Genomic DNA, 11,892 nt, shown 5'->3' with positions numbered 1-11,892 from the left:
GAAAAAAAAAAGCAACCAGGAGTAATAACTTGTTTCCTTATATTAAATGAATAGCAGCTTATTACTAAAACTTGAAAATTTAATAAGTTGCAGTTCATATGCATATTTATATATACAGACTAGGTATTTTATATTACAATTTTTAATCTGGATACTAATATTCTTATGGAACTCTTCTAGTTGTTTTCTAGTGATGTTCTCCTGTAGGAAGAGGAAGAATTTGTAAGTCAAGGTAGTGGTAAAAATTAACGTTACTCATTCAAGATTAAAGCATTCTCCATGTATTTAGTAGTCTTTTTGTGTGTAATATATCCAAGGGCACCATCTGCTGACAGGTTCAGGATGCCAAACAAATGCTTTCATGAATGTTCATATATTGGGAAAAAGTATTGAACATTCAGACCTCACATATATAAGAAAATAGATTAGCTTTGGCTTGATTTTAAGGGGTGTTCAGACTTGATACTGCTGTATTTTTTTTTCAGATTGATTTTTGGAATAGTCAGATTTTGGTCTGATTTTTATCAATCTGCAAGTATTAGCCTGGAGTTCTTTTGCCAGAAACTGTTTCAAATGTGTCCCCAGAGGGACAAGGGAGCATGATGGCTCATTACTTTGAGAGGATAATGCAATGTTGAATCAAAGCAAAGTGTAACATTCCTGTATTGTTTTATTCTCATTTTGTTTGAATGCATTCTTATCCTGATATTTAGGAAAAGACGCAACCAAGTAAAAAAAAAAAAAAAAAAAAGGCAGGCAGTATGACCAACAATATGCTGTTAGACACCATTAGCTCATATTTCTTCTTCTTCAGCCTGATAACTTTAGAAGAAAGTGCATAAACTTGTGGTGAACGTAATTGGAACCAAGTTACTGTCAAAATGTGCACAGACAGCGTGACTTTAGCCATCAGAAGATTAGCAGGGAGCAGCTAATACTGTACAGGATATTCTGCTGGGAAGGAGGATTTCATCAGAGTTCAGACAAGCTAGTAGCACAAAGCTGCAGGGTTTAGCTGCTACCATTTTATCAGAATTTACAGATGCACAGGGCCTCAGCAAGTAGTTCCTAGCATCCACTAAATAACTTTTTGCATTGTTACAGTCTTCTTAATTCATGGAAGAGACTGAGAGCTGGATTAAAAACGTCAAAGCCTTCAGTTCCTCAACTTTTACTTAGTTGCAGCATATACATTTTCTCGTCTGACAGGAATTTGGAGGATTTTGAATAAGCTTTTATTGAGCACACTGACTGCTGCCTATCTGAGGGGTGCCCCCACAGCAGATGGCATTTCCCTTAATATTTTGTTTTCACCTGCCTTGTGATGAAGAGATGTTCTAATGCAAAGTACTTGCACACCCATGTTACACAAAATAAAGATCAGTAACAGAAGAACGATATATACTGCAAAGAAAATAAGTTTCAAGTGCATTTATTTTGAAATAAACAATATTATATGCATATCTTCATATTCTACATTACATAAATTATTATTAAACACAAGAAAAATACTCTTAAAAACTAATCTGACATTTTCACATTCTATTTTATATTAAGTGCCTACAGTTAGGAAATATATATAGAAAAATGATAAAATTGTCTCTAGCCAGCCTTAAAAGCAAAGTGCACTATTGCCTAGGGTAATGGAGGAGCCAAATGATGATGGTGCTGCTGCCTTCTCCGCAGTGAGGACCACTGTGAGCAGGCAGCAGGGACTGAAGATGGAGGGCAACTCCTTCAATAACTCCCTATCCTTTCTTCCCATTTTTTGTCCTTCATTGCTGAAGTAACAAATTGGGTTTCACATACACTGACAAGAAGCAGTGAGACAGTTCTGCGTACCAAGATGATACATTGAATACCAATGATTCCCTAAATGATCACATGGGGATTGCAGCTTATCCATGTTCTGTTGTGTCAGTTCAAGAACCTGTATACAAATCTTTTTTGATTTTTGTTGTCAGTGGTTTAAGCATGTCAAGTTGGAAATTTGGTAAGTATTTATCATGAATTAAAATAGCATCTTCCAAAAGCTTTCTGAACTGGCTCTTTCTTAGATTAAAACCACACCTAAAGAGACATTCTAATTAGCCTTTTTTTTTAATCTTTGAAGAGGAATTTCTTAAACAGCCTGCTTTTCATTTTGTTTTAATTTTTAAATAGAGGTAATTCTTATGATAAATTAAGTATTTATGAACTTAGGTGTTCTTCCACAGATGCTATACATCTTTTCCACTTGCATGCAATGTTAAGATGGTATTCAAACAACATGCACTAAACACAATTTTGGAATGTTTGCTTACAAGTACTTGGAGTAATAGAAGATTTAAAACCATTATTTTGGTTTTGTCTTGTCAACCAAACAAAACACTTACCTTTCTGGTAACATTAATTTGTTGACATTAGTTTTAAAGTGTCTATCCAGATAGAAATCTTTCAAGGCACAGACTGTTCCTAAACATATACAGATTTAGTTAAGGTCCAGTGAACCTTTTCAAGTATGATATAAAAATTGTGTTCATGTTTCTTTAGACCTAATTAGACCACATAATAATCATTTTGAAAGGGTGTAAGAAAAAACACGGCTACTGAATTGCAAAGAAAAAAAATAGAGAACAGAAAAAACAAATTAACAATGTCCCTATGACTGTTTTGGTAACATCTAAATGTACAGGACATAAAAGGTCATGGTGGCTACTGACTGTCTGTAGTCTCCATCACCTTATTAAAACCCAATTTATGTCTAATATTTGATGCATAATAATCAAATCATATAACTGAGCGTTACTCTGAGCTGCTGCATGCATTTGTTTTCTTTTGCTTTTTAGTTTGACACAAACACAAGTTATTTAACCATTTTCCAGATGCTGCATTCCAGAATAGCAAATTAGATGACAACAATTTCTACTCAGTACCATGTCTTACTTCATATAAAAGTGCACTATTCACAAGAACACATGAAATTTTACTCTTATAAGTGAATTTATACATATGGAAATACTGTTTAGAATAAATATTATGAAGTGTTATTTAACATGAATTTGAATATTTTGACTTTCCTTCAGCATATTGCTCATAAGATATCTTAAAATCAATATAACTTTTTAAAAGATAAATTAATAAAAATAATAGTAAGACTTAGAGAATCTCAACATTATAGTCCATACAGTACCTCTCTCAGGTAAATACCTATCTTTCACATTATGACCATAATATTATTACCATTTTCAATATAACTGCTTTGTTATAGCTTCTAAGAGTTTAATTTGTACATTCAACTCGTATGTAATTGTTATGCTACATAACACACTCTCATTTCCAATTCAGCGCAAACATTTAGTAGTGTTCTTCTGAAAGCAAATTCACAGTCTAAGTTGATACGGGCAGTTTGTGTTCGTTGCCAAAACATTTGCTTACCCAGGTGTAATCCTTTTTTGTTTTCCTTTACGTGACAAACGTATCTCAAAATAATGACAAATATTCAAAATGTGATCTTAAAAAAAAAAAAAGACTTCTGCCAATCAGAGGATAGTTTGTCATTTAAATAAATACATACTGAAAACTGGCTGTAAGGGTTCATAACCAGTACTTTTAGTGGAAAAGTTGTCCTCTGTTTTCTAACACAGCTGGAAGATTCACAATTCACCTGGGTTAGCTTGTTCTTCATCCAGAATTTATAGGAATAAATATAGTTCTAGCCAGTGCACGTAATCCTTATTTCTTTCTTTATCTTAGCATATCTCGTCTCCGAAATTGCTTCCATAGATCTCTGAGATGTTCACTGGTTACAGTCATCACACAAGAATAATATTCCTTCCAACCAGACTTTGGACTCTCCTGTGAAAAATGAAAACAGAATTGAAAAAAGATGTTTTTTGCTCTGATACTACATTAAATTTTACTCAGACTCATACAAACTAGATATATGATTTAATACTAAAATAATGAAAGATCAAGTACTTTTATGGCTCAAAAGTACCTACGATGAGGGTTATAAACCTTTAGGTAGGGTAAGATTTCAAAAAACATCCTCACCTCACAGCACACAGCATTCAACCAAAGCCTATTTATATTAAAAGCTGTAGTAAAGGACTATTCCTATTCATTCAGATGTGTCTCCTACTCTTTATATAGCTTTGTTTCTTCCTTCTTCATGTTGACACTGCACCAAAAAAGTTCACCTCTAGCATGAACATAGCTATTCATGTTCATGAAACTGAGGGATTAACAAAAGCCAAATATAACAAAAAGTAGATGATATGAAAGCTTCTTTATACTAGGTTACCTTAAACCTAAACTGCATTGTAGCTCAGTAACATTATTAAGTGCCCATTGAATGGAGAGGAATAATGGCCAAAGCCTGTCCTGGGAGACTAAATAGCCTGTATGCTGTCTGCAGGCATCACTAGATCTCCTTATTTCTTCCACTATACCTAATTTCACAAGCCTGTTTTGATAGTGTGTACACAAAGACAGAGCAGGATAGCAACTGGGGAAAGAAGCTAAGGGAGGAACAACTGTTGATGAGTCAGAAGCATTTTCAAGTAATTTTCAATTGTAATCCCTCAGCATCTACAGGAAAATGGTTACAGAGTCAAGGTGAGAGACTGCTTGTTTTGGTTATCTAAGTGAAGTTGTGAAAAATATCGTGCCATCACACAATACCACCCATTACAGAATGAAACCTATATTCCCAAATATCCTTATTACTATTCTTATTACTCATGGTGTATAATTAAAATCATAAAGTATTATGCAGAAGTTGTAAATACTCAGAAAACAATCCAATCCACAGCAGTATATATCACAGACTTTAAATGAAATATTAGAAATAATACTTACATTAATATGTAATTTATGGTCAATTTTATTTAAAAATGCATTACTTGTACAATGCATTGCAGTATTTAACAAAAGCACATTCAGTTGATTAACTGGTGCTTTAAGATATGCATTTACTTTTTATTTTATTAAACGGATTCAGAGAAATGTTCATGGAAATCTGTAAGAGAAATGCTAAACTACATGAACTGTTCGCCTACTTCTAAATGTATACATTTTTGTTGTATCTACTCTCAGTGTACTAAACTTACAGAAGAAACATCTTGTCACATTGCTGTCTGATATCTTCCTATTCCAGTGGAATATTTTCCTCCCACTGTATCCAGAGATGTTTTTAAGGGTCTACTCAATTTTAGTACCAAGTCTGACTTCTGTAACTGCCAGTTACATTTGTAAAGTGACTAAGATGTGGCTATCCCACACTTCTTACTTCTGCTTTGGAGATGAGTTAAGCATCAGGCTACTTCAGTTTTTATTTTTTATTTTTAAAAGTTCTCTCTTCTGATAGAGGTATTCAATTATTGTATAATAGTAAAGTATAGAAACTAACAGCTTTTGAAGTATTAACTACATGACAAACCAGAAGATCGAAGATAGTAATTTATTATTGAAGTATGAATAAAAATGAGGTTCTAAATTCATGCTTAAGTCTTTCACATCTTTCTCAAAGTGAAATTTCCTTCCCCAACCATTCCTATTTCTGTTTTACCTACTATTACTTCCTAAAAAAAAAAAAAAAAATTAGAAATTGTAAAACCCCACAAAATTCAGATAACCTAACAAACAGTTTTTGTAATTCAAAAATCTTAAGGTATTGAATAAATCATTGGGATATACATCTCCATTTCTAGTTTTACAATTGTGACAGAGTATTTATGCCAATACTGTAAAAGTCAATACAATCAGAATTAACAGCTTAAATACCTATTACAGTTACTGAATACAGAAACAGTTTATCAAACAGCATGTTTGAATGGATTAGAATTCCTAATGAAGTTGGCCTCTAGCATCCTGCTTCAGAAATGAAAAGAAAGATGGAGAGGGACTCTTTGCCAGGGACTGCAGTGATAGGAGAAAGAATAATGGTTTTAAACTAAAAGAAGATTAGATGTAAGGACGTAAGGAGGAAATTCTTTACTATATGGCAATGAGGCACTGGCACAAGTTGCCCAGAGGAGCTGTGGATGCCCCATCCCTGGAGGTGCTCCAGGCTAGGCTGGATGGGGCTGTGGGAGGTGTCCCTGCCCACGGCAGGGGGTTGGAACTGGGTGGGCTTTAATGTCCCTTCCCATCCAAACCATTCTGTGATGCTGTGATTCTAAATTAACTCTGGAAGGGCTTTGTTAAAAATTTAATGGATAGCCTTTTCTTAACACGTTCAGAGTACAGTCCTCCTCTCAACTCTACTCATCAATTCTTTAGTAAAGTTTTTTTTTTCCTGTTCTCCCTACAGTACATACAAATCAGTACACCTGCTGATGCCAAGCCAGGTTCTGTGCCCTGCAGCAAGAACAATGTAGAAAGACAAGCTCTCCAACAACATTGTCAGCTCTTTAGATCACAGGGAGCTTGTATAATTAATCCCCAAGGACAGATTTTCATTATTTATTATAAGGGTATAACATTCTTTATGCTGTGAAGCAAATGGCATTTGTGCAATTTAGAGAGATGCACTGTTCAGCACAATGAACTGTTTATCCCATTTCAGGGTGCCAGTTCAAACTGTGGTATAATCAGTGGTAAGTATGCCAAAAATCTGCATTTTTTTCATCAGAGTTCTAAGTTTACCACAGTAAGTATATCGAAGCACAATAATCTTTACATTTACATTTGGAACAAAGTAAAATTCAGTGAAACCACACTGTATCTAATCTTGGGGTGCGGTCACAGCAGATTTTTGTATTTCGCGTAATTTATGTTCTGTGTTTTGTTCCATTCTGTACATCAGAAATTGTACATCAGACTGGAATTTAATTAACAATTGAAACTTTTCAATTTCAAATCCCCAATGAATCAGTCTTCATTCTCTTTTCCATTTAAAAACAAAATAGAAAATAATTCTTTTTCATTCACTTTCACCTCATACTGTATAGCAAAGACAAATTTACTTTCTCCCCAATAGCTAACTCTAAACCACTTCTTAAATATTTTGACTAAAGTTTCCATCACAAAAGTTTGTAACTACCTTTAAGAAATACTTATAATATCAAATTATAAGCTATGTAACATTTTACACAAAAGGAGCTCAGAAGAGCTAACAACTAGATGTTAACGTAATCTACTACAAGAGACAAGGAGCAGTTACTCAAGTGATGAGCAGTGTCTGACCAACACGTCTGTAGGGAAGAAGGAATTTTACATGTATGAGGCTTATACCACATTCTTCACTGCACAAGGAATGTGCATCTGATATTGTCCTACACAAGCAAGCTTTTGATACCAGAAGCATTCCATCACTCAGGAGTTCCAGGTGGCAAGAGCAGGCTAAATTAACCAGCATCTCTACACTACTATCATGAGGCTGCCTGTGATCATGGAACTGCACATGGAATGACTTTGTTTTCTCCGTGCTGTCTCACAGTGTGTACTGTTATTCATTATTCCATTATTCAACTTCAAAAATTTTCCTTTAAAGTGACTTTATACAGACAAAATACAGATAATATCTCCCTTTATAAATCTCCACCGTGTATGTGTGCAAATATCTGTATACGTTAATATATGTTTTCTTCTTAGAGTTTACTCTATCTTAACACTCAATTTATTGCCTGAATTCAGACTCTGTCAAGATGTCTAGGTATGTAAACTTGATGCATTTATCACAGTCTCTGTTTTCGCCACTAAACTGATTTTATTAGGCATGATGATTAGACATTGGATTCCTTTGTGTCACTTCATTTTGCTCCAGTCAGCCACATAACCTTCACTGAAGGTATCAGGAAAGCATCGTGACTGTATAATGTTTTGCCTACGTCCTGTAACAGCTGCTCGCTATCTTGACAAGTTCAGAGTTTAAACAATACTTGTGCAATTACAATGTAGATTGTACCTGGCAATGTAAAATGTAAAACAAACAAACAAACAAAAACAAAAACAACTTAATCAATGGCAGAATTAGTGGGGACAAAAAGACACAGCATGATATTTAAAGATATGGGAAAATAAGAAAGGAAATTCTGAAAGAGTCAAAGTTTAAAAGAGATTAAGTTGCACTCATTTTACCTGAAGCTACAAATTTCCTCTTATGTGATTGTTGAGCTAAACCAACATTTTAGTAATCCAAGTACTTCATTAGCTATTTATAGCTACATAATATAGCTATATTATAGCTATAATATAGCTATATAATTAATAGAAATTAATTGGCTGGAGAAACTAGACACTTTGTTAAGATCAATTCTCCTTTTTTGTTCCTTACGTACTAGTAAAATGTTTCAATATTTAGGTTATACTAACTATATGTTAACAATTAATCAAAATAATAAAGAAATAATCCTATGGTTATTATTATTCTAATGTAACAGTATCGTGTATGCAGATGAAATGGAACTCATGTTCTTCTGTGAAGACAAATCAGCTGCACAAACCTGGATATGCCCCAAGCTAGCTAGTAATAGTAATACTGCATTTCAAAAAAGCATCCTTCTCAAAAGATGTGACACTTCATTGGAAAAAGAAAAAAGTACAAAAAGTACTAAAGACGACAGCTTGGGACACATGCCATGGGGATGTGTCAGTAGTTTAAGTATTATTCTTTCTCCCTTCCCTATCTTGCACAGGCATCTACAAAAGAAAAACATCTGAGGGACTGGTAAGCTGGTGGGCTACCAGTACAAGTAAATGGACCACACCTCTCATTCTTAAAGACTTGATTTTCCACTGTGCTGGAAGCCAGCCACCACCTCTGATAAGCAGGATCCAAGGAAATCCTAATGAATGAACCTATATTGTTTGCTTTCCTGCCTGTTTAAAAGTTAGGGAAGAAATATTTAAACCTGAGACATCCAGACATGTCTTCTTGATATCTTCAATTGATCTTTAAAGATCAATTAGATGAGAAATCTCAGCTTAATATTATTCCTCAGAATTTAAAACATTGGGGGAGCCATAGTCAAAACATCCGAGTCAAAAGCACGTGAGATGCATTGGCTACTCCACTGGTTCACTCACACACCACTGGCTATGGGGTTTTGTTTGGTACATCTCTTTGTTCCTCCCCATTGCAAAATAATAAATCTGGGACCTATATTAGCTGCTGCTAATGGTCTTCATTAGCAACTGCTGCAAAGCCTATAAACATAAACAGGAAAAAGGTGCTGGCACCAAAACCATCAATTGCAAAGGAGCAAACTCTTGACTTACGCAAGGGAGTTTAAGATTCAAACAAACATTTCTGCTGTGTCCAGAGTGGTTTTGCAATATGTCTCCAGAATATTTAAACTGCATTTTTTACACTTCACAATACAATTTAATTGTAAGAATGAATATTCATGTGGTGGATACACAGAAACAGCCATGGTGGTCATGTGCAGTCACAGTGCCTATTTTTGAACACTTCTGATGTAGAATAAATTGTGCCCAAACCACATTTCTGTTTTCAAAAGCAACTGTATAAATCAAAGAAGAATCAAGTTACTTACTGGCCCTCAGAGAGAAAAATTTGCTTTTAGAATCTTCATTGGTAAATATTTATTAGCTCTACGTACTTGAGAAATTACTGAAAAGATGATCACAGGACAGACAGAAAACAGTAACAGAAACTAGGAAAGGATGGTTTTCCCTATTCCAAACATAGCACAAAGTTGCAATTGGCTTACAAAACATTGACAGCATGAATTAGTTATTGCCAACTCCAGAATAAAATCCTACCACTTCAGTCAAAAACACAACATGACATTTGGAGCTACTACATTGCTTACAATCAGATAACTTAACTCCTGAATTCTGAAATGGGAAACAACGCAGTGACAGTTTAACATTCAGCCATTCCTGCAAGCATGCCAGCACACTCAGACTGGGCAGCTAACACATACCGTAATTTATCTGCTATAGAGTTCCTTCCTCACGCAGGATTTGAAAGTAGTATACCTCTGTATAGGTTTGTAGCCCTGTGGAGCAGAAGATGGAGAAGTGCGCAGATGCAGACAACATGTGAAGGCAGCCAGTTAAGCATAAGACAACAGTATCATGAAAATACAAAAAAAATGGCTTTAAGTGACGAATAACTAGAAGATACAGTATTGTATTTGTTAGGTAAAACCTTTATCATTTAGTCATCAAGGACTGAATCTTTCAGTTTAAAAATTTAATTTATAAAGGAAGGGGAATCTACTTGGATATTTTTAAACTGAAAAAAAAAAAAAGGAAATAACTTTTAAACCAAACAGCAATCAGAAAAGAAGCTTTTCATTTTAAGTTTATGGCAATACTCTAACTGACCACTTGATGGCAGATTATATACTAGTGTGCTTCAAAATAGTAAAACCATAAAAAGTCTCTGATTATGATACTGTGTTCCAAAAAGAGAGAAATTTCATTTGATAAACTCTTTAAGATTTTGTTTTCTCAAAACCATACTTCAAATACATGTTAAAATGAACATTTATAATGTTTCTATAAGGGGTAGCACCTGACATCAAGTTCAAAAATTTATGGCTCAGTTTTTAAATAGGACAAATAGGACACAGACCTTTCAGAATTCCAGTTTCATCACACTTGAGTAACTCTTTGCTCTTGCTTTAAGTGCCTTTACTTTAGTTGCATTATATAATTACAAATGCCCTTTTTTTTTTTTAATACATGGTTCTAGTAACAAGATTTGTAATATGCTCAAGATTCTTCTGGGCAAACATTTTCATAAAGCTACTTTAAAAAAAGTTGAATTACTAAGCAGAAATGCTAACTGTGAAATCACACTTCACATCATAGGTCTGTTTTAATCTGCTATTTTGAGATGTTTTTAGAATGATAATCAGGAACTACACTGACTGGGCAGGCATTAATTGTAAGATAATTAATATTAAAATCAGGCATTTACACTTGATAACACAGGTTAAAATTTGACAAGGCAAGGGTTTCCACGGAGCTACAAACTACTACATAAGCGGAAGCTATAATGTTCTTTGACCTGTACAATGAACTGACCAAATCTTCATATAGTTTCAAAACATAGTTATTAACAAAGAAAAGATTAGTGACTTGTTAGTTTTGATTTAGCACAAGACAATGTTTGAGCCTACCACAGTGTAGAAGCTAAAAAGTAAATTTTTACTTGGTCTGATCACACTAAATAGTGTACAACTTTAAATGTACAAACAATAGGAAGCACTCCATAACACTTTCCACCAATCGGTTCTGGACTGTAGGTTCTTATATTTCTTCTTGTTCCCCTTGCAAAACAATACGGGGGAAGGAGGTGTTACTAAACTTAAAAGGAGGATTTGTGCAGAGTTTTCACATCATAGACCACTATCCACACACCCAGAAAAATCAGGTTTGTGTGATGCTTACAAAACCTTTCCTGAAGTGGTTAACTGACAAGTTAGGTACTGTAGCTGTCTTGGAGTACTACTGACCAGTGAAAAGAAAGTTTTTTTTTTTTTTTCTTTTTTCCCTGAATAATCTATCAAATCTGCATGTAAGTATGTTAAAAAAAAAAAAAAAAAGAATATAGTATTTTTGGTCACTGAGCTATAGGACCAAATCATGATCTCCTTCTACACAATCCAGGAGATATCCAATATATAATTAAAACTAGACTCAACATTTATGAATGAAGGTGCTACTTGTCTAAACATCATTGCCTATCCCTCATAGTTTTTATAGTGTCTACTAGAATATTTTCAAGTGGCCTCAGCAAAAGAAAGGCACATGCATAAGTTTAAATAGTGCTGGATGACACTCAAGAATTGTATGTGATTTCTGTCATGCATTTTGTGAAATAGAAACATGTAAAACACTTACAAGAATTGCTTAGTAAGCAGACTGTGCTCTGGTTAAATTAACATACACTGCACATTTACATTTAGTAAACAATTAAAACATATAGCT

The 11,892-nt window shown here is 34.2% G+C and overlaps 1 protein-coding gene across 8 annotated transcripts in view; it reads right to left on the bottom strand.

The window, feature by feature from the left end:
- Nucleotides 1-1,416: 1,416 nt before the first annotated feature.
- The window catches only part of MICU3 (mitochondrial calcium uptake family member 3), a 48,617-nt gene continuing 38,141 nt past the window's right edge, over nt 1,417-11,892 (bottom strand). For 4 of the 8 annotated variants that reach the window (XM_072037152.1, XM_072037153.1, XM_038178475.2 and 1 more), the window contains 2 exons: nt 9,876-9,950; nt 1,417-3,837 (listed from right to left, as the gene is read on the bottom strand). In XM_072037152.1, coding sequence (XP_071893253.1) covers nt 9,882-9,950 — 69 coding nt within the window. In that variant the 3' untranslated portion in view covers nt 1,417-3,837; nt 9,876-9,881. The remainder of the gene's footprint in view (nt 3,838-9,875; nt 9,951-11,892) is intronic. The other 4 variants (XM_038178476.2, XM_038178477.2, XM_038178473.2 and 1 more) reach the window with 1 other exon arrangement.

The sequence above is a fragment of the Anas platyrhynchos genome, chromosome 4 (assembly GCF_047663525.1).
Source record: "Anas platyrhynchos isolate ZD024472 breed Pekin duck chromosome 4, IASCAAS_PekinDuck_T2T, whole genome shotgun sequence".
Taxonomy (NCBI): domain Eukaryota; kingdom Metazoa; phylum Chordata; class Aves; order Anseriformes; family Anatidae; genus Anas; species Anas platyrhynchos.
This window is presented reverse-complemented; position numbering and strand designations above follow the sequence as displayed.